The sequence below is a fragment of the Rhineura floridana genome, chromosome 4 (genome assembly GCF_030035675.1).
Source record: "Rhineura floridana isolate rRhiFlo1 chromosome 4, rRhiFlo1.hap2, whole genome shotgun sequence".
NCBI classification, from domain to species: domain Eukaryota; kingdom Metazoa; phylum Chordata; class Lepidosauria; order Squamata; family Rhineuridae; genus Rhineura; species Rhineura floridana.
In genome coordinates, this window is record NC_084483.1 from 86,936,631 (window position 1) to 86,959,631 (window position 23,001).

The 23,001-nt window shown below is 41.0% G+C and overlaps 2 protein-coding genes across 2 annotated transcripts in view; one reads left to right on the forward strand and one right to left on the reverse strand.

Moving 5' to 3' along the window:
- The window catches only part of CDK19 (cyclin dependent kinase 19), a 183,507-nt gene extending 178,995 nt beyond the window's left edge, over nucleotides 1–4,512 (reverse strand). Inside the window, exon 1 of the mRNA XM_061623616.1 lies at nucleotides 4,336–4,512. The gene's annotated coding sequence lies outside the window, so the exon portion shown is untranslated. The remainder of the gene's footprint in view (nucleotides 1–4,335) is intronic.
- Nucleotides 4,513–4,664: 152 nt separating this feature from the next.
- AMD1 (adenosylmethionine decarboxylase 1) lies at nucleotides 4,665–22,489 on the forward strand. The gene is made up of 9 exons (XM_061623623.1): nucleotides 4,665–5,246; nucleotides 11,678–11,764; nucleotides 13,790–13,916; nucleotides 16,328–16,430; nucleotides 17,520–17,562; nucleotides 17,657–17,801; nucleotides 18,695–18,787; nucleotides 18,876–19,031; nucleotides 20,445–22,489. Exons 1-9 carry the CDS (start codon nucleotides 5,113–5,115, stop codon nucleotides 20,577–20,579), a joined length of 1,023 nt encoding a protein of 340 aa, XP_061479607.1. The 5' UTR covers nucleotides 4,665–5,112; the 3' UTR covers nucleotides 20,580–22,489.
- Nucleotides 22,490–23,001: the final 512 nt, after the last annotated feature.

Below are 23,001 nucleotides of genomic sequence, written 5' to 3' on the forward strand. Positions count from 1 at the left end.
CAAATAATATAAATAATATATAGAAATGACATAAATAAATAAATAAAAATTGTTTTATGTTTTTAAACCTTTTTAAACAATGTTTTAACCATTTTTAAAGATGTCTTGAACACTTTTAAAAATGTTTTTAAAGATGTTTTAATGTATTTTAAAGTCTATTTTTATGATGTTTTAAAGTGTTTTTAGTGGTTTTGTTTGCTGCCCTGGGCTCCTACTGGGAGGAAAGGTGGGATATAAATCAAATAATAAATAAATAAATAATATCACCTCTAGCATGCCCCCCCTGGCCTTCGTATAGAGTTTATATCCAGAGATAGCTATGTTGTGCTGGTTTTCCTTGTTCCACCAGGTTTCCATTATGCCCACTATATTGATGTTCTCCTTTAAAACCAAGCACTTGAGCTCACCTGTCTTGGCCCAGAGGCTTCTAGGATAAGCCTATAAGCATGGTGTTTCTCTCCAAATGTCTCTGGCACATATGTTATATTCTACAGCACTTTGGCCTCTTTGAATGGCTATCATGTCCTCTGCACTTTCATTCCCTGGTTCTACCCTTCTTTTATTTGGACAATCAAACATTTTCACCATATCCCTTAGGGATGCTTTATCATGAACTGGATGCTCCTCAGCTCCTGTCAGCTTTCCCCCAGGGATGTTTAAACGTTTAAAAATTCAATTTTATTTTAAGTGTCAACAGTATAGTTCCATTCTGGTTAAAGTGGAGCTCATCCCTGTTTACTGGCCAGGCTTGTCCCAAAAATGTTTACCAGCGCTTAAGAAATCAAAATTCTCCCATCAGCACTGTCTCATTCACACATTGAGACTTCTCAGCTATGCCTATCTGGCTGACCCTGAGCAAAGAATGGGAAGCATTTCAGAGAAAACTACCTTGAAGGTCCTGGCTTTCAGCTTTCTACCTAGCAACCTAGATCTGGTTCCAGGACATTTCTCCATATCACTGATGCCAACATGCACCATGATCACTGATGCTTCCACAATCCTATTTACTAAGTTATCTAGATTTTTGCAACCTTCACACAAGATAGGCAAGTCATCATACAGTCTGTTCACCCATAACAAACTCAGCTATCAGTGTCCCTGTCATGACCCCGGAGTCCAGCAGCAGTCCACCCTGGTCAGAGGCTGCAGATTTTCTAGCTAAGGAGGCAGCCCAGGTGCAGGGCTCTCAGCCTGCTGCTGGAGATCAGGGAACAACTAAGCCTGAGGAACATGAGCCCCAGAAGAAAGTTCTGTATCTGTAGGGCTTGAGCCTGGACCCTTACAGGTACTTTCCCCTGAGTAACCAAATGCCTCTCCCAAGATCTCACTAGTCCAGTGGTGCAGAGAACACAACAAACAGGAGGCTAAGGAATGGAGGAGTGCCTATCTTGAGGTCAAGGGTTTGGCCCTTTAAGAATCCAGAGGTAGCTAAAGATGGTGGAGTCTGAGAGAGTGATTGAGCAGAAGCTTTAAAAGGTTCAGTCTGTTGGAGTGAGTTTCTCACTTGGAGCTATTTGCGGTGCTGCAACTTCTGACTGCCTTGCTGCCGTCTCTGTTGGATCTGGAATTGGACAAGAACACGCCAGTCCCCGGTGAATGAATCACGCAATAACAGGCGCCCCCATGCCCACCTGAGAAGCATTCTCTGTGAGACAGGATGTCTGTCCACCAAGGAATGGCTACCTTCCAAGCCACCATTTCCCTCTTCCTCAGAGTGTTTCTCTCCTTCCCCAAACCCTCCTCCTCTATGACAACACAGGAACTATCACCCTGGGAATAGGATGCCACTATCATGTCCCCAAAGACCTTATCCACTAATTTGTCTGTCTCTCTCAGCTTCTCCAGGTCAGCTGCCTTGGCATCAAGGAAACAAACTTGTTCCCTGAGGGCCAGGAGCTCATTACGCTGAGCATACACCCACAACTTATATCCAATAGTCAGATAGTTGTCCATGTGACATTCTGTACAATACACTGATCCTCCCTGGCTTTCTACCTAAATACCTGTTGTTGTTTGTTTAGCACACTTCATTGCTAAAATTGCATGTTGAATGTAACAACATAATAGGGAAGGGCACAATTCTACTGCTATACAATATTTACCAAGGGTGAAGCTATGAAAGGTAAGTCATTCAAAGCTGGAGTAAAAATAATTTGATCTTTTGCAGATTCCAGCACGAGTGTTCTTGAACCCTTACTTGGAGTAATCAAAGTGAGATCTTAGTACTAGTCTACCTGATGGTTGAGCTCTTATCTGGAAATAATATCTGTGGAAAACCAATTCAGCCAGCTGTTTAGATGTAATTATTATTACACGCACCCAGTCTCTGAGCAGTGACAGACTTCAGAGATGTCAGTGCTTACCCAGGGTTTGGTTTCCTTGAAATGAAGATCCCTAAGACTGTGGTGTCTTTAGGATATATGGCTTTATTTACACATATATACAACCTGAGCATAAACTATAAGGGTTCATAGCATTAACATTCCAACAGATCTTGCTTCCCCTTAAGTGTCTAGGGGAGTCCTCAAAGCCATCGCTTTGGATTCAGCACAGAGAGCAGTCAACCCAAAGGCATGATCCAGACCAACCCCCAGCCCTATTGTCTTCTGTTTTCTGTTTAAAAGTAACTCCTCATCCAATATTTTCCCAGGGAAATCTTGTGTGTTCTCTCATAGTTTCCCCCGAATTAAAATATAGTTTTCTCAGATGAAACGGTTTTCCTATGAGCTTGTTCTGCCTGTCTGCCCCCTTACACACACTGTTCAGTTATATGGAAATATCACAATTTTAGATAATTAATTAACACATTTGGGGAAATACAATATCTTGAGGCAGGGGATTTATTCTATTGCGATTACTCTGTGGGATATAGTTGCAAGTTTCAAAGGCAGCTACTGGGGATTTTCTGTGACAAAATTAGCAACAAATTGCTTTGCTTCCCCTTCCCACATTAAAACTATTTTGTAAACTGTCCCTTTTACTATTAATTTTTAAAAATAATTATTTGGATACCCAGGACCAGCCCTACCATTAGGCAGAATGCACCAGCTGCCTCAGGTAACAGATGCTGCTGGATAGCAGGTGGCAGCCCCTAGCTGCTACTCCTCTTGAGCCCCCTGGCTGTACCCTTTTGTTAAAAGAATCAGACAGAGCTGTATGTGCCACATGGCCTGTCTTGCACTCCCATAACTAGCCTGCTGCTCTCAGGGGTGAGTTTAATCAGCTTCTGAACATGGAATGGTGGGGGTGTCATCTAGTCCTTTGCTTCAGGTAGCAAACTGTCTTGGGCTGACCCTGTGGATGCCCCCTCACTGCACTATTCCAATATACAGATGCTCTTTCAGCCTCCCCCCGCCCACTTTTAGTGATACCTAGCATAATTCTACACCTGCTTACTCAGAAATAAATCCTGCTATAGGTCTAATTCCCAGATAAGTGTATATAAGATTGCAACTGAAGATTACCAAAGTTATTAACTAAATTCTCACTAGATTCCTTACCATTTAATGAAACTTTAGGTGTACATACACACACAAAGACTGTATGCTCGTTCTGTCATGTGATTCCTGAATACATGGCTAGATCACTAAAGTGAAGACTATTCTCATACGGACTACGCTCTCCCAAATTATGTGCAAACTCAAGGATAACTGTGCAGTTGTCATTGAAAAGAGGCTTGTAGAAGTTCCACATAAAGACTGCAATCTCACACACTTACTAGGGAGTAGGCACCATTAAATATAATAGTATATACTAACAAGTAAATACAAGTAGGGTTGCACTGAAAGTCTATCATGCTGTGGGATTAGAATTATACTCTGATTGACTGTGCAATAAAGCCCTTATATGACTTTAAACAGAAGATTCACTTCCTGCTGGTGGAATCCCAGGGGTCTGGTAATATTATTATTGCAAGTGACCAGTTAATCTGGTTACACAAGGCACAAAAAGCTATTTCAGTTAAGAAGGAGGCTTCCTATATTTTCTTGTTCCTCACGTGCAGGTGCAGCCCGATCGTATGTATGTTTATTCAGCAGTAATTCCCACGGAGTTTGCTCCCACGGAGTTCAATAGTAAGATTTATGCACAAGATCCTATATATTAGACAACACTCTTCTTTCCCATTTATTCTATTTATCATAAACAATTATTTTACGTATGTCTTGCAAAAAGTCATACACTGCTATTTTCCACCTTTAATTGGTATTCAGAGCGCCCCATTTCAGAAGCCCCTTGCAACATGTCCTAGGCCTTTAGGGGTGTAGTAGTCCAAAAAGCTCATTCAAACAAATAAGATTTTTTCAAGTAGCACCATAGCTTCTCTCATGAACATACCTCCCTAACACTCTTCTACCGACAAACTCTGTTAACATGGAGCTGAGTGCGTGCGGTTTCTTTGTATTCTTTCTGTAGCTCTCCTCTCACTGATTCGTTCACACGCTCCCGCAAACGCCAGCCGGGGACGTTGCGCCGTACATCTCGCCTTAGGGTTCACAAACGGGAACGGCCAGTAACATGGGACGAGCCCGTGTAGTCTGACTGACAGCTCGGATGCCCTATAGGTGAAGGCGGTGGGCGGGACTAATAGGCGAGAATCCAATAGCGGCGCTGTGGAGGATCGAACCCGAGTACCTGTGTGCCTATAAAAGCTGCTGCGTGGTTGACTTCCATTCGCTTCCACAGTATGGCCGGCGACATTAGCTAGCGCTCGCTCTATGCTTTTCTCTGTAACAGGGGAACACACGGAATACAAGGAACCGAACCGCATCGCCTGCACGCCTGCCTACTCCGCACTTCTTTCCTTCCACCTCCCTCCTTCCCCTACCCCAAAAGGACTCTGTAACAACCCACCACCTGTTCCACAACCGCTGTCTGGTATATATATTTCTCTTATAGACTAATATAAGATTACTACCCCGTCAAAGGTAAAACCTGTTTGGGACGGGCTGAGACCCCCGTGAAAGCGCCGCGGCCCCGAGCAGCAGCAGCCGTAATACCAGCCTTGGGCGGTGTGTTAGGTGAAGAGGAGGGCGGCGGCGGCGGCAGCAGTTTGATCGGGGGTGTCTGTCGTTTAATTTCTGTGGTTGTTGGTTTTTGCGGAGTTGTCTCACCATGATGGAGGAGAACAGTGCACACTTCTTCGAAGGGACTGAGAAGCTACTGGAGGTGTGGTTCGCCTGGCAACAACCCTCGCCGCAGGAGCCGCACCAAAGCAAGGGGTCTGGCGATCTCCGCACCATTCCCAGGTTAGTTGCTTGGGAGAAAAAGGCCGGCCGAAGTGGGAAAAAAAAGGTCTGTTGGAGGGCGGGGGAGAAGAAACATGGAAGGGTTAGTGGAGCGGATAGGCTAATATGCCCGACTGGTGGCGCACATGCACTGGCAAGGAGTACGGCAGTGATGCCGGCACCGCTGGGCGGGAAGTGAGCGAGGCTGATGGCCAGTAAAGGGGAAGGGCATGGCGGCTGCTCCATTCAGAGCGCTGTTAGATATGTATGTGACGAAGGAGGGATGGTACGGGGCTGCCCCTTGGCCCGGTGGAGAGGAAAGACTGCGGCCACACTGGGGGGATAAGGTGGCGGGTGGGCAGGTAGTGACGCTTTGAGTTTTCTCGGCTTTGAGGGGGAGGGGGCAGGAGGCAAAACAGCGAGCCGTTAAACGGCCACCAACGTCCCCTTGACGCACGCGGGCCTTGCGTACGAGTTCTGAGCAGGGCGAGGCCTTGCGAAAAAGTTGTCTGAGTGGGGGCACTTAATGGTGGGGAGGGCAGTATTGTGACCTTGTTAGGACGGGACGGGACCTTCCGCGCCAGCCTTTTTAAACGACCTTGATAAAACATGTATTTCGGAGGGCTTTCGACTTCAGTTCATTCCGCGTCCTTTCTCTTTCCCTGCCCCTGTTCTGTGGTAGTAGGGAGCAATAGGTTGTGATGGTTAGCTGCTGTTATCGTTGTTGGCCGGCGTGGACGGGGAGGAGAGGACGGAGGAAGGCGCTGCCGGTTGTTCGGGCCTGCGGGTCAGAGCCGGAGGCGCCTGAGATTTTCGCAGTGATTGCTTGCCTGCATAAGCGTTTCTTGTCCAAAACGTATTTGCTTACGAATTGCCCGGTGTGCATGGACGAGAGAACACGCGGCTTATAATGTACGGGCAACGGGCATTTACATGTAAGGGGGCACGTGTGGATCCTTTCCTCCGACAAACGCTTTCCCGTGGTCGCCCTTATCCCTGGTTTCGACCCGGCTGGCGGGGAGATTTGACTGCTTGTATCATCTTAGTTAACGCCATGGAACCTTCGGACCAAGTTCTGACGGAGCGGGTGCCTGGTTGCTTCTGTCAGCCACAGATCATGCTTTTGTGGAAGAGCTAATCAAGTCTGCTAGGTACCTGTAAAATGACGCTTTAGTAGGGCCTAGTAAATTTTGCCGGTTGTTAGGGATGTGGAAGGCCTATGTTTAGCATCTGAGGTGTAGGTATAGTGTTCCGGTCCTCATAGGGTAGTTCCGGTGAAGAGAGCAAGAGCGTAGGCGATGGTGGGGGCCCTAATGTGTGCGATTGGCTTTTTCCTATTTGGGCACTGGAGCGGGGAGAGGCTCCTCCTATCTTAAAAAATGTGGCTGGACCAGAGATCACACGTGAGGATTCTGGCGCACTCCCCAGAGGAGGTGGTCTCTCCTTCCCCATTGAAAAGCTCAAGCCAATGAGATTGCAGTATCATTTTAAGGGCTGGGCCTGGGCCTGTCATCGAGTGGGCATTTCAGGAATGTGGAGGAAGCGCCAGCTCGGCCAACGGAGTAGTGGGGGAAGGGCTGAGCCTTGCACAGGCTAAAATGTACATAAGCTTGCATTTTCCTTGCTTTGTGTGTGAAAGAGTAGCTTTTGGTAGAATGTAAAAACATGGATTTGTTAAGCATAGGAGGTAGGGGGTAGGAATTTGTGACTGACAAGGCTAAAGTATTGAAACTGAAGACAGATCTGGAAATAGCGGGTGAGGGGCTGTTTGCATCAAGTCTTCTGAATAGTTCACACAACTGTGAACTATTTGCTATAGGATTCCAAATGTGTTTTGAATTTTCAAATTAAGTTAGAATGTGAACTGTTGGAAGCTTTGTTCTTCAGGGCATTTGAGCTGTGAGGTGGCATAATTGTGGGAGAACTGACACAGTGAATCCTTCGCCTGTTGCAACAAGGTGTGACTACTTATCTCTACATTGTAGTTGTCAGTCTTGTTTTCCTGAAATATTAAAATAGGCATTGGCCTAAACATGCACAGTCCTGTCCTGAAGACCTCTCAACACCAGTGAAACAATTTTTGGTAGCTTTGGATACTGCATTGAGAAACTTAAGTTAAGCACGTTGATGGCCCATCTGATCAGTGTAGAAACATGAAACAAGGTTGGAGGGAAAAGAGCTGCCTTTGAGACCTACATTTTCTCCTGATATTAGGAGAATGAGCAATATTGCTCAATGTTGCAGGTGGATTCTCTAAGCCTGGTATGTGAAATAACATAACTAATAACAGCCCCTGTGCACCTGCTATATCCATAACTTAAAGCCAAGTCCTCTATCTTATTTAGACATATTGTATATCCGTGGGTAGCTCATGTAAGCTCTTCAGTACCTATAACTTGAATTCATTAAGGTGAAAATACATGTACCATCCTTGCTGTTTTATGGAGACAAGAACAGCAGTTTTGTGCCCCCTCAAGCAGTCATAAATGAGAGATGTAATCACCTATCCACACATGAGAGCATTTCAAGTGTATGTCCCTTCTGTATAAAACACACACACACACGCACCATCAACCCATGTAGAATATGAATTAATACAGTGTTGGATCTCAAAACTAGGAGAGAGATAGCAGCAAGCGTTCCTTTTGATAAAGTTACGAATCAAAGTGGGGATCTGAAGACATCCTTCTCCCAAATGTATTCTGTGCCTTGGAACAAGTGTGTGTGTATCTGTTTGCAGAGCACGTTACATACTTTAGCACAGAATAGCTGTGAGTCCTGCTTTCAGATTAGATATATAAAACACCGTCTCCTACAAATACCCCCCTCCCTTCCTGGCTCCTTTTACACTTCACTTGGTGGTGCTACTCTGTACTTTGAGTTGTGGTTCAGCTCTGGAACCTAACTATACACTGTGTGAAGTACTTCCTTTTGTTTGTCCTGAATCTCTATTGCAGGTTCCTTGAACCTGCTCTCATTTTATGAGAATGGGGAGAAGCTAATGTGATGTGCAAGAGAGGCAAGGTAGAAGGCTACTGGCTGTGCCTTGGAGAGGCTTGGAAAGACATCTTGCTTTTTCTAAGTCACCACTTGCCTGGTTGGTGCTGGGGGCTTTGTCCATGCAGTTATGCTGGACTTTAGAGGTGCTCCAACTACTTGTGAGGCTAGTGTGATATCACAGACAAGAAGATCCATCCTGTTATCATTTCAGTGTAGGATAGGTTTGTTAGCCCCCCCAAAACAAATTTGTGGACTCCTGAGCATAGATGGTACTGCTCCAGTAAAAAATGTCAAGTTGTGAACCACTGGCATAATGAATGGGTCATTATGCAAAGGAGGAGGAGCATGAGGATGCATCGTGAAGGAAGGAAGTGGATTGCATATGCAGTGCACCCTTGTCTTCTCCACTAGAGTAAAACTGTCTCTATTCCATTTCCTTACTAAGCAAGAAGTATTCAGAGAAGCAGCATGCTTTCTTTTAGCCTAGTATTACCTTCCTTTACATCTATTCATGAAGAAACTGTCCAGCCTGCCATGATGAGTTTCATGTTGAATGTCTTGCCTGCAATTAGCATATGTTGGAACCCAGTATCTCAATGGAACTGATTCCAAAAGCATTAGTGGGACATAGAATGAGATGTTCTGTGCAAGGCAAGAAAGTAAATCTGTTTTTACCTCAAGCATCAGTTTTACAAATCTGCTTAGTATGGACTGTTTTTTTAAAAAAATCATCAAATGGGAACCCAGTTCTTACTGAAACGTTAATACAATTATTCAAACAAAACTAAACCTCTTATAAATTCCGGTCTAAAACACTACCAGCCAGTGGATAGCAAAATAACTCTATCACTAAAATAAATGTCCTTTGTTTTAAATACTGCAGTAGCAAACATGTATCAGTAACTGGAAGCTAAATGCTTGTCTACATGTTCTGACATCATACACTAAGCACATCTTGCTACACGTATGTGTGACTTCGTTATGTAAATTATATGTACATATGATGGTGCCCTAAGATATAGTACTCTGTAAGTTGTCCTGTGGCAAGGGTTATCAAATCTTTGGGCCTGTGTGCATGCTTGCAAAATCAAGAAATTGCTGTGGGCACAACACACTGTGCAGTGGGGGGATGTGTGGGGACACGGAAAGGCTTTATAGCAGTGGTTCCCAACCTGGGGGCTGGGATCCGCAGGGGGGGCGCAAAGTAATCCAGAGGGGACCGTGAACAGTAAATAAATGAATTATTTATTATTTTTTAAAGAAGTCTTCAATCCCTTGACACTGTATGCTTCCCACTGGCGCTGCAGATGACACCTCCCCCTTGCTCCAAACAAGACAGGAGGCCTTTTGCTGAAGTGCCAGAGTGTCTTTCAGGTGCACTAAGGGCAGGCATCTGCCTATAAAATACATGGCAGATGCCAAAGGAGGCTGAGGGCGGAGCTACCAGGAAGAAGAAGGGATTACTATCACTGATTCCCGTCTCCTTGCACTGCTGCTACTGACAGCGCCCTTACTTAGAATGAGAGGAGAGGGCTTTTTGTGAAGCAAAAAGAAGCACGCCTGCAAAGAAAGGCTGCTTTCCCCCTTCCTGGCAGCCAGCCTGCCTGCCTCCCTGGGGGGAGGGGGGTCATGATTTTTTTTCAGCTTATAAAGGGGGTCCCATGCTCATAAAGGTTGGGAACCACTGCTTTATAGGCATATGTGCACCTGCGGACACTATGTTGGCAACCACTGCCTTATGGAAACTAAGCTTTTGCTGCAATAAAGTAACTTTAATGTTGGTATCCTGTGATGGGATAGCCCTTTGTCTTGTGTCTCTGTCCAAATCTGCAGTGGTGGGCTCAGTGTGGCTTTGATAAACTGCACTGCAAAATTCTACCTACTTGTTCTTCATACAGCAGGCGAGAACAAGATGCCAGTTTATCTGATTAGTACCTGATAGAGTGGATTGATTTTAAATTGGCAAGAAAAATGGCTGATTTAATTCAAGTTTCCCATTTATGATTACGATGCTGCAAATCTCACTGCTGAATATGGTAACTTACAGCTAGTTTTATTTAAACTATTTCATTTTGCCTTTGCATCTCCTCATTGCACTATATACCCTTTATGTGCTTTCCTTTTTTACCTTTAGAGGGACTGTTTTTAAAATATTCCATATAAAGTCTTACTACCAACAGATATGACAGTTAGTAAAATTATTTATGGGAAAACTAAAATCGGTGCGCTGGACAATTGTCACTTTACCTGTGTTTCTGCTCTCTGCCTTGGCACATCCCCACCCTCATAAAACAGCAAACAAAAATTAGTGTCCATGACTGATGGTTACTAAACAGACAAGAGTAGGGTGAAAAATAAATACCTTGTTTGGTAGGTAGAAGTATAAATACTTGTATTGGAGAAATTATGAAATTGATTGTTTTATACAGAAAAGTCTCATTTAAACGTGGATGTATCCAGTAGAGGCACTTAGTCAGTTTAATCTAGGGAAAACATATATCTAGATTATTTACTATTAACCTAGGTGTTTAGGGAAACAACTAAAAACATATTTGAAGAAGCATCTAAAAACATTTCACTTTAAAATGAGTTTTAAAAAATCATCCAGCTACCTTTCCTGTAATCTGTTTGCATATGGTAACACATTTGTCTCATTTCTGAAGCTTTGAACTAAAATTTCAGACTTCAGTTTGTGACAAACAGTAACATTGGATGAGAGACTTTTTCAGTTCTTAAGAGTGCCCTGCCTACGGTGATGTTTTACATTTGGGATGTGCTATGAAGAGTGGCTTGGGCTATAAAGCTTTGAAATTACACGTGTTCTCCATAGGGTAGGGGTGGAGAGGCTGTGGTCCTCCAGATATTGTTGGATTCCAGCTCCCATGAGCCTCAACCAGTATGGCCAATGGTCAGGGATAATCAACAACATCTGGAGGACACAGGTTTCCTACCCATGCCATATGGTGTCACAGTGCAGCATGTGAAGCTGTAGCCAGGCAGGAAACAAGCTACTGGGCTGAAACTTTCCAGCTTTTATTCGCCCTCGGCAGCATTTCAGTATTCTAATTCTAAAAGCATGCGACAGCTTCTAAGTGTAATCATACAGATACCAGTAGCACTGAGTGCCCAGATCAAGGAAGGCAGTTCACAAAAACCACAAGCAAATTCTACCTTGTTTTGCAACATGTTGTATTGCAAGCTACTGAACTGATTTAGTTTAAATAGACAAAAGCAGTTTCAACAGCCATGGTGAGGTTAGTAATTATGCTACTATTCATGTAGTTAAACTGAATCTATAAAATAATTAGATAGTAAGGAATAAATTACGTCTGGACACTACAGCAGATGAAGTTATCTGTATTACCTGTTTATGTCTTCATTTGAAATAGTGATATTGTGTTGGTATTGGATTGGTGCTTGAATTAAAAGTTTATACTTGCTCTTCCTAACAGGTTTGAGTGGGACAAACTTTTGGAGAATGTGCATTGTTTGATCATAAGTGTGACAAAAACTGACAAGCAGGAAGCTTATGTACTCAGGTAAGCTTATAAAATTCTTGCTCACAAAAGTTAAAGCATCATTTTTTAGGAAGTTCTAACCTTATTTGCCACTAAAGTTCAAAGTGATGTGCAATTAGGTTTTTGTCTTGCTGTATATTTCCTCTGATAGGTCTGTTGGCTTAACTTTCCAGGAAAGATCTTGGTAAATGAAAGTCGATGAAAACATGTTAGTGTGCTGTGGCTGAAAGAAAGAGAAGTTTAATGTTGGGAAATAGCAAGTATGTGTATTCATATATAGAATGTTCACCACAGCTTAAAATACCTTTCTAGTATATTCCCTTCTGTTGCTTATAGACAGTCCTGTGCATGTGGAGGCAAGCCTGTGCCATCAGTACAGAATCTTAACACTTGGTTGAAAAAACTAGAGCCAACTTGCTTCTACACTCCTTCTAGCAGTCCTAATGGCCCCCAATTAGTACGTCTGGGATCAAGCCTAGAGATTCTACTGACAGCTGGATTTCTTTTTGAATGAAACAACTTCCTTATAATTTCAGTGTCCTAAACCTAATGATCTTACTGAGCATGTTTAGTGGACTTTTATTAGTAAAAAAACCTTAATGTACACCATGTTAATTTCACATGCTGATATTTTCTGATAGACAAAGATGTTTTGATGGGGGGGAAATCAGTAATGCATATGTAGGGTCTTAAATGTTAGAATGCTTATAAATGTGCTAAGACATTACAACTTAAAGCACATAGTCCTCTTACATTGTTCAGATTTTAAGAAGAAAAATTAAGGCACTGATAACTGTTAACATACTAAATTTAGCATGCCTGATGAGCTGTTTGTTTATTTTCCCATTTTTCCCTCAAGGCAGTTTGTGTGGTACCCCCAACCATTTTATCCTTTTAACAACTCTGAAGTAGGTCAGGCTAAGAAAGTGACATTCATGACAGATTTGAACTTGGATCTCCCCAGTCATCGACCAGCACTCGCAACCCCCTACCATGCACTGTGTATTTTATGTGTGCGCACACCCAGGAAATAAGCCTTCATGTTTAATCCAGTTATGCATGGAAGGTGTTATTGCTCTGGCTGGTACTGCCCCAAGCCTTATATGTTAAGCAAAAGGTGAGAATAAGCTGTATGTGCATATGTCTATATGGGCAGCTAGGAATCTGTTATACCAGGTCTCTTTTTCCCTTGAGTACAAGCCCTATGTGCATACAGTCTGTTCTCACCTTCTGCTGAATATATAGAGATTAGGGATGTGGCCAGCAGCCACAGTTCCTCCATATGTTGATGGAACATAAGAATTATAGCCGTCAGAAAAGCTAATTACAACTTTAAAACCACTGCTTTGGTATTGTATCCTATGTTATGTCACTAGCTTTAAGAAACAATGCAATGAAGCAATGGAAAGTTTTCCATTTCCAAATAAGGCAGAAATTGTTTTCCTCCCCCACATCACTGTCCGCTGGTAGATATATCTACCAAACGTAGACTCACCTTGGAATAAAAGTTGGGTGGAAGGGGAGGAGAGGAACTAGGAGGTCACTTCCTCTTCCCACTATGAATTAAACTGGCTGGTTATCTGTGATATAACTTGCATTTCTACATTTTTATTTTGGCTTAATGGATCTGCTAAAACTGGGCTTTTTTGGGTTGGATATGAATTACTCCTTGCTTTTATTAATGTTGTGACAGGCATTATGGTATTTTATTGCCTCCACTTGGCTACAGATAGGGTCAAGAACTGTTGATGATAGCTATATGATCTGAGGACCAAACTAGTCCCCCTTTCCCGAGCATTGCAGCCCTGATCAGTTGGTTCTCTCTCCTCTCTCCCCACTCAATTGTGTTTGCTTTCATCTGTGGGAGATGTGTTAATGTTATATCAACATGTAGTTTTGTAGAGCTGTGCCCTCCCTGAAGTTCTCTAGGGAACATGCAAAGGGGTATTTCATAAGGACAAGCTTCAATGGACCAAATAGATTTTGAATTTTCCAAAGCTACCCAGGTATGAAGTGTACTTCTACTGCTTACATTTTGTTTTTCAGTGAGAGTAGCATGTTTGTCTCCAAGAGACGTTTCATTTTGAAGACATGTGGTACCACCCTCTTACTGCAGGCACTGGTTCCCCTGTTGGAGCTTGCTAGAGAGTACTGTGGGTTTGACTCAATTCAGGTAAGATACCAACAATCTCAAGATGCTATGATAACATTTGTGAACTTCAGCCTTCTTCTGTCATTCTTATTGTTTGTATTTGTATTGAAAGGTACATTAACTTTATTAGTGTAGGTGGTGGTTTGTGTATTTAAGGGTGGGAAGCTTAAAGTACTAGACATTTTAGTTTTATGTCTCCATGGTTAAGGGCTTGCCAAATACCTTCTAGAAATACATTGATTCCTGGATCCTTCACAAGAGCATTCTTCATATAAACACATTCATTGGAGTGAATACAACATCTCTCACATTAATATTGGCGGGATGGAACCCACATAGTTTTTAAACATGCAGACGTTTGATAACTTTACCAATGTTTTTGTGTCCAAGCTGAAGGAGCTATGGGAAGGCCGCACCAACAGTAAGGTTCTTGGGTTGAAACTCCAGTTCTTTGATTCTGGTCAAATGCATGACTTGAAGGAAAGGTGGTTCTGGTTCAGTTAAAGACTAGGCATGACATTCTGACCCATCAGTGCACCATGTGCATGCCCTGTAGTGTTCCCCTTGCTGTTAAACATGGCTTGTTGAAATGTCCACAATCTTTCTGCTTATCTAGTCCCATTCCAAACTTAATTTTAATTCTATGTGATATTGTTCAACAAGCATTTTTAAGGTTCCTAAGCACTCTTGGCCAGCTGGCCTTTTTTAAAAACTGTTGGAATGATTCACTGATGAAACAAACTTCCTATATTGGCAATAATAATAGTGTGTGGCACAAGATGGCCTGGCTGCCACTGTGCACAATAACTTCCATGCACCTTACTATCACAGCTAGTGTTCTGGCTGCATGAAAATCTGTATCTTCCCAAAACTAAACACCTGGTTTCTTTGTCATAGAGGCTGAAACACATACACACACAGACCTAATACAAAGTATAGAGAGATTTTGTGAGTATTCTTGGCAACTGTTAGTAGTGCCAGTTCTTCCTGTTGCCTGTGCCATTTTGAATGCTTTTACATTTGTTCTTGTTGGAAGTGGGGCAAGAGCAACTCCTGTTTTGTTCTTTTGTTTAAGCTCCAGAGGGACTATAGGGCTACGGTCCTCCAGATGGATAGGCTTTGTTTACCTTTTACCTGTGATGCTCTGACTGACTTCCTTCTGTCGCTAGGCCTTTAGGGAAGCTTACCTGCCCCTCCTCCTTCTGCCCTTTCCACTCCTTTGTCCTCCGGCTGACCAGGAGAGAGGAGACTCCCTTTGTCTCTGCTCTCTCTCCTAGCATGGGGCTGACTCCTACACCTGGGAGTTGTGCCTCCAACTTAGCTAGTTAGAACTAGGTTTGCCTTTTCTATCTACTATGTATTTCTATAAATAAAGTAGCTTTTCTTATTTTACTAAGTCTCCAGTCTCAGTGATGCTGATGCAGGGTAAAAGCCTGCTTAGGCAAACGCACGCACACTCGCATTTCAGCATCTGCTGTTACTCTCTGCTGCTGTGGTGCTGCTTTTAAACGAAATTAAGCAACACAACTACACACAGCGCAACAGTTCTACTGTCTAAAGTCTGTAAACGAGCCTTTTACCCAAGCTACCATAATGGATGAATTATGAAATGTGTTGCCTTACTCTACTTCTTCCTGGCATTGGACCTTGAATCATAGTGGTAGCATGTAAAGAACTCGAGAGGGAGAGAGGATCTAGAGGCACTCCTTTTGAGCTCCTTGGCATGCATATATCCACTATGGACATCCTGATGCTCATGTTTTCTCTCACTCCTGCTCAGAAATTCACAAGCATGTTAGTAGTACTTTGAAGAATAACTTTAAAATGTACACATTAAAGTGATTTATCCCATACTAAAACCTGCTTGACTCAGGAGGGAGGGGCGCCAATCCACATTAAGACATATTAAAAGTATGTTTATGTACTATCAAATTAGTTTGCTATATCTTGTTCAAGGTAGACATTTGTGCAAACCTAGTATTTCCAAGCTGCATAATAGTAAAGTAGATTGGCATAGTATCAAAGCAGCAAACTTTAGTAGCGAAACAGATAAACTTTGGAGGAGACTTTCGGTACTAGGCATACACTTCAGCAGCCCAGACAATCAAGGCCACAGTGTTCCCTGATATCTGGGCTATCCTTTATTTTACTTGCAGGGAATAACTTGAATGAGAAGAAAGGTGTAACAGGGTTGTCTACCATCAACCCTTGCATTGTCTATAATGCAGTTGCTAATCCGTATTTTAAAGGTGCTACTAATCTTTGCAAAACATTCTGATTTGTGTTATATGTGGCAAACTTGATGTTCTGTTTTCATTTTTAGAGATAGTGCTTGACAATAGATACGATTCTAGATTAGGTGCAGAAGCATGTGTTCAGTGATGGAACTTTGAAGGAAAGCTGCATATTTCATTTCAACTCTTATTCTTTAGAGCTTCTTTTATTCACGTAAGAATTTCATGAAGCCTTCCCACCAAGAGTACCCACATAGGAATTTCCAGGAAGAAGTAGAGTTCCTTAATGAAATATTTCCAAGTAAGTAAATGTGTGTCTCTTTCATTGGATGCTTGTAAATTAAAAAAAACCCTATCTGTTCAAGAGATTTTGGTAACAGTGCAGTTTGCCTTGATTAGAAGTACTACTTTGATCTGAGATGACTAAAAAATGGCAACAACTGACAGTGATTAAAACAGAAGTCTGCTTTGACAGATAGAATACTTCAGTATACCTTTTCTAAAACATGTCCAAAAAATTTAATTAATTTAGTTAATTTGATTATATCCCGCCCTTCCTCTCAACAGGAGCCCAGTAAAATCCTCTACTGAGGCAGCAGTGACCCTTTACGAGCACTTTAGTAAAAAGCTACTATTCCACAGAAATTTAGGTGTCATGTGTAATCCATTCTTACGTACACTTTCATAACTAGTTAGAATTCTTGTATGATAAGTGTAATGGGTTACTAATATATGCTGATACATATGGTGCACACATTTTGATGCAAGTCTGATGTTTTTCTTGTGCGTCCTTGGGGGATTCCTCTGGGTCTTCTGTTGCATACAAGTTCAGACCTCGGTAAAAGAAAATTGTTGCACAGACAAGAAGCTATGCAGTTCTAGCAAATCTAGTTGATTGCTTGGCAATGGGGCATGGCTGTATCTCTTTGTAAAAACTTGGACAATAAGCACCTATAATTAATAGCCAGAGCTAGGAGCTCTGCAAGAGGGGCACAGTTGCAAATCTCCAAAGCCAGGTAGTGATTTACTGATAGCCTTTATTGCTACAAACCAATGATGTAGATTTTCTACAGTGCAAATTAGGGTAACTTGTGGTTTAATTTTTAGTTTTGCATTGGAAATTTTTGATGCGCTAGCATGATCTAATTTAGCATCTTTTTTTAGTAAACGTTGAAACCACCAAGCTTGCCTAATACTGGAATTGACATCCATTCATGGTGCCCCATATCACTGCTGCAAACAGATGTATATTGTGAACTAGTTACAGAATGACATGATGATGCTTACATAAAACTAATGGAATTCACTTTGAGCAGTACTAAGTAGCAAGTTTGAAAATTGGTAATTCTTTTTTCTAAGCTCTGTTCCTGGTCTTATTTGCCTTGTACAGATGGAGCAGCTTATTGCATGGGCCGTATGAACTCTGACTGTTGGTAGGTTTACTTCAAATCATCATTCTAAAATCTTAAGCAGTTGAAATTTGGCACAATGCGCTAAAATCTCTGAAATATTTTGTTTTATAAACAGGTACTTGTACACTCTGGATTTTCCAGAGAGTCGGGTAATCAGTCAGCCAGATCAAACATTGGAAATTCTGATGAGCGAGCTCGATCCAGTAGTTATGGACCAGTTCTACATGAAAGATGGTGTTACTGCAAATGATGTCACTCGTGTAAGTTCAGCTGCAAAGGAGGAGACTCGAATGAAAGGCTAATCTAGTTGCTTTTATGTAGATGTTTTGTCCTATCAGTTTCAAGCTTGCAGAGGCATTGGGCAAATCATCTTGAGTTGTGACTAATTTTTATGTAAAATAGGAGCACAATTTTAAAGTTTGAATTAGAGGGAGTAGAAAAGTGTCCCAGCAATTAAAATGTTGTGCTATACAGGCTTCTTAAACCTTGAGCCTATTTGAGAGGAGAAGTGCCATGGTTTGGATGAAAAGTAACAGAGCACAATCCAATTGCTGTTTATGCCAGGCTCAGGAGGTTGATATGGTGGATCCTCAGCTGAACTGGACTCCACTGGGGAGCCCCAAGCTGGCAAAAGGGCCAAAAAAGGTGTTTGGGAGGGTGTTGGATGAGGGGCTGGGAGGCAACATCCAACCCATGTTCAGAATGTTCCTGCAGGTCCCAATCTGGGCCAAAGTTTCACTGAGAAAAAGGTTGGTCTAAGTAAGAAAATAATTACAATGGAAGTCTATGGAGAACACTTACTCTCTAGTAGAGGTATTCGTGAGAGGTGGCTTTTACTTTCTGGTCCCCGTGTGCACCTCCTGGCTGAGCCTCTGGGACTCAAATGGCTATTGGATGCTGTGGACCTTCCGGCTGGCTTCCTCTGAGTTAGATTGCTCTGTGAGTTATCATATATACATATAATTATATATTATATAAGTCAATGAAGCTTAAATATCAGCAGGCATTTTAAGGACGTTTTATATTTTTATGATGAAATTTAATTGATCTTATCCATTATGTGCTTTTTAAAATGTCCACCATTAGAAACTTCACTAATTAAATGGTATATAAATGGCTTAAATAAATAATATGAACATTTTCTTTACTTTAGGTGAGTGGAATTCGTGACCTGATACCAGGTTCTGTCATTGATGCTACAATGTTCAATCCTTGTGGATATTCAATGAATGGGATGAAAACAGATGTGAGTAGCATATTTTTGGCGCTTTGTAATGAGCATATAAACTGTTCCCATGTTGACATGGCTAACTTGATTCCTTTATTTTTCCTAGGGAACTTATTGGACTATTCACATCACTCCAGAACCAGAGTTCTCATATGTTAGTTTTGAAACCAACATAAGTCAGACATCCTATGATGACTTAATTAGGAAGGTCATAGACATTTTTAAGCCAGGAAAATTTGTGACAACCCTCTTTGTTAATCAGGTAAACATATCTGTATTGCTTTCAGTACACTATAAGTCTGGCATCCAAATCATACCAAATAATCTAACTATCCACAAGCAATAGACAAGTAATTGTATTTGTAATCAAAAGAATGCTTACCTAGTTAGTCTGTTGCAGCAAAAGCAGTGTTATGGCATTTTAAAACAAAAGAGCATTTTATTATGGCATTAACCATAATGAATTGCAAATGCCAGAGTCCTGTGGCATACAAAATCTACTTTCACACTATCCATTTTCATCTGAAATTAGCAGTGCTCTTCTGCACTGTTTGCTCTCAGTTCAGTTCCTGTTCCTACTACTAGGGTACCATATCCTGATCAATTACTCCTTCCCCCAAAAAGCCTTAGTTTTGCCTCTGCTTCTTTTCTTCACTAAAAGACAAGTACACTAATTGTCTTTCAGTGAAGAAAAGAAACATAATACTATTTTATAATAAAATTCAAAAAATTAATGAGTACCTGGTGTAGTTGTCTAAAAAGGAGACAAGTATGCTTTCAGTAATGTTTAAGTGGCAAAGAGAAGCAGCAGCTACTTTAAATCACACTAAATGTTAGAAGACTGACTGATTTGAAAGTTATAATCCAAGACACATTTTCTAGATGCCAAAGTGAAACACTCTTGCAGAGTGAATTTCTATTTTAGATTTTTATAGGGCCAACACTTTCATTTATGCTTTCAATTGATTGCAGAAAAGCAATGCCTTAAGTGTTTTCAGTGCCCTAGTATTGTGATCTAAGGGAGGGATGGGGTAGTGAGACATTTATTAAGTCTAGAAGACTAAACAATGCAATAGATTATTATGCCAAACACAAATGAAAATGAGATCCAATCAAATCTAGAGGAAAAGATCCAATCACTGTAGATTATGATTTAGCACAGCATGATTAAACCAAGGGACAACATTCTGTAATGGGCTAGCCATTCCTAGTTTCAGCTGAACCCAAATCTGAGAGTCATCTTCATATTAATTTCAAATTTCTTTACATCATTGACATTGCTTTCCAATTAATCATCAGTTTGGAGTAAGTCATTCCCTTTCCCCTTGTTTTACTGCTGCTTTGTATTATATCTTCTGACTTCAAACAGGCAATGGATGGTAAAATGTCTGACACACACACACACACTCTCTCTCTCTCTCTCCCTCCCTCCCTCCCTCTCCTTAAATTAAGCTATATCTATAGACCTATCCACAACGTTTGTCACGTCACCGAGCGCTCAAGTGGAGCTCTGGCCCATGGCAGTTCATTCCATAATCTGTTTATTTTTAAGGTGCCACAGGACTCTTAGTTACAACAGGCTAATATGGCTGCCCTCTAATTTGTCAGCACTGAATATTCCTTTTACCTGCAAGATTCATGTATCTGCTCCAAAATTTGATATCTTTTCTTTTAGAGCTCGAAATGTCGCACAGTGTTTTCTTCATCCCAGAAGATTGAAGGTTTTAAGCGTCTAGATCGTCAGATTGCTCAGTTTAATGACTACAACTTCGTGTTTACCAGTTTTGCCAAGAATAAACAGCAGAGTTGATTAAGAAAAATGAAGAAAAAGCGCAAAAAGATACCCAATAGAGGAGGTGGTGGTTGCTTTCTAGTTAATGATACAAGGGGCCATATTTTTCATATCCACCTCGTAGTTGCAGAAAGCCCTAAATGTAATCATAGTATAATTTTCAATTGTATGCATTATAATATCAAAAAATTAGATATATTGCATGAATGCTCTCTACTGTGTTTAGGTATTCTATTTCACTTTTGCTGTGAAATTGAAATGCATGTAGAAAAATCTTACTGTATGAGACTCTACAACATTTGTAAAAATTCTAATAGGATTACATGCAGTATAGTTTTTCTCAATGTATCACCAAAAATTCCCCACAGACAAGGATTTCGTCCTCATTAGGTTTTCCCCAGGACCTACTTATATGGAGCAGTTAGTTGTTGCCTAACTTTTTTCGTATGTATGCTATAACTTAAATTTTAAATAATTCTTGAATTTGAGTGATTTCTAATCAATTCTTATTTTGTAACTCTTCAATGGCAGATTCAAACTTTTTGCAGTTTTGAAATATTGAGACTGGTAGAACAAGACTACTTACACACGGCGGACTACTTCACTTTTTAAAATTTGAGGCTAGTTAAAAAAATTATCACTTTACATCTGTGTACATTTTTCAGAACCAATTGAAACAATATGCTGGGGGTTAGTTTTTTACCTCTGGAAATGTGTTTGCTTGTTGGTCACAAGTTGTTTTGATTGCCTTTTTTAAATTTAGACCAAAACCATTCCTGTCCTGTTGTATATTGGTCTTTTGTTCAAAGGCAACCCATAGCAACTGGTAGAAGTTATAAGTGTACTTACACAATTGTGACAGTATGGACTAAGCTGGCTCTAGGTCTTTCACAAGCTTCTGATACAGTTGCAGGATTTAGGAATCTAATTTGGAGCTTGGTACTTACTGGTAACTTGGCAGGGAGATCTTATTACACAATGGAATACGATTCAAAACTACTGCACAAATTGTTAGTTACCATTTACTGTGAAAGATGGTGGCTCAATTGTTTCATATTCAAACACCACAAATCCTTCCACGCTGTGACTGACGTCCTGTGGCATCATTGTGCATGTGATATTTAAGCTGACCTTAATAATATTGTGACTTCATCTGTGTTTCTTAATTAACGTGTGGTTCCTTTTTACATAATGTGGAAGGCACTGAGTGATTGGCTGTAGGAGGTAAAATACAGGGAGCCTAGACACTCACGTACAGCACTGTATGCGCAACATTCAATAACAGTTTAGGCATTGAAATACCACTTCATGGGTATAAGATACAAGCTTCTGAGATGGTATGGAAATGCTGTGGGATTTCAGCTGCTGAGACCAGCAAGTCTGTTACAAATTTTTGACCCTTTCATCCTTGCTGTGTTTTTTGATTATCTGAATATGACAATATTTTGTTCCTTCTGTATTTATAAATGAAACACTTTTTTAGTGTTTCTAGGCTATTAAATCTGCTTGGTTGGAAATCAAGCAGTTGAACACCTTTTTATTTTTAAATAGATTTTTTTTCTACCAAAATTATCAATTTTGCTTATAAGTAGCACCTAACAGTTCAGGGTGCTTTAGATTCTGAGGACCAATTTTTCAAATGGCTTTTGTTCTTGAAAGAGTGCCCCAGGTTGGCTTGAGGTCTACTAGGCTGAAGATCCCTTTGAGTAATACTGAAAATGCAGATTCAGGTAAAAAATAAGCCTTGGATCGAAAGAAAGCAGTTAATTGGGTATTTGTAAACACTAGGGTGAACAATAGAGGGGTGATGTTTGTTGTTAAAACTTCTCTCTTGTGGTGTTAGACATGGATCATTAAAATGTACAAAAATATATCTGTACCAGAAATTGTAATGCTTCAATAAAGGTTTGCTTTTTAAGCTCTTTCAATGAGTTAATATGATGTTTACCTTACCTGAGATCACACTGTTGTCAATACCTTGGTTAAGGCTTGAAGTTGTCATGTACGTTCTGGTCTATCTCAAGACAGCCCCTTATATACTATATGTGGGGGTTGGGAACCAAATGTCAGGGTGACCCAGAAAGTTTAAGCCTATTGAAAGCACTAATCCTGTTAATCAACTATCTGGGTGTACTATTTTTAACCAATGAAAAGAGCTGACTATTAATGTAAACTTATTTCTGAATCAATGTACATCTTAAATTCTCAAGACACACAAAAAATACAAATACAAACCTCCAAAATTGGACTTAGGCTCAGGATTGGGTGAGAGCAAAAAAAATTATATAAAGTGCTAAAGTACATAAAAGAATAAAATGCAACTTTAATCCCACAAAAGATAAACGTATGCAATGAAGATTTGGATGGTGGATAGCTGACATCTAAATAAGATATGAATACCTTAAACATACATTATTGGGCACTAGTAGAAAATATCACC

Coding starts and splice junctions, on each gene's coding strand:
- AMD1 (XM_061623623.1), top strand. CDS start 5,113: ATGATGGAGGAGAACAGTGCACACTTCTTCGAAGGGACTGAGAAGCTA. Junction 5,247..11,677: donor GATCTCCGCACCATTCCCAG/GTTAGTTGCTTG, acceptor TCTTCCTAACAG/GTTTGAGTGGGACAAACTTT. Junction 13,917..16,327: donor GTGGGTTTGACTCAATTCAG/GTAAGATACCAA, acceptor CTTATTCTTTAG/AGCTTCTTTTATTCACGTAA.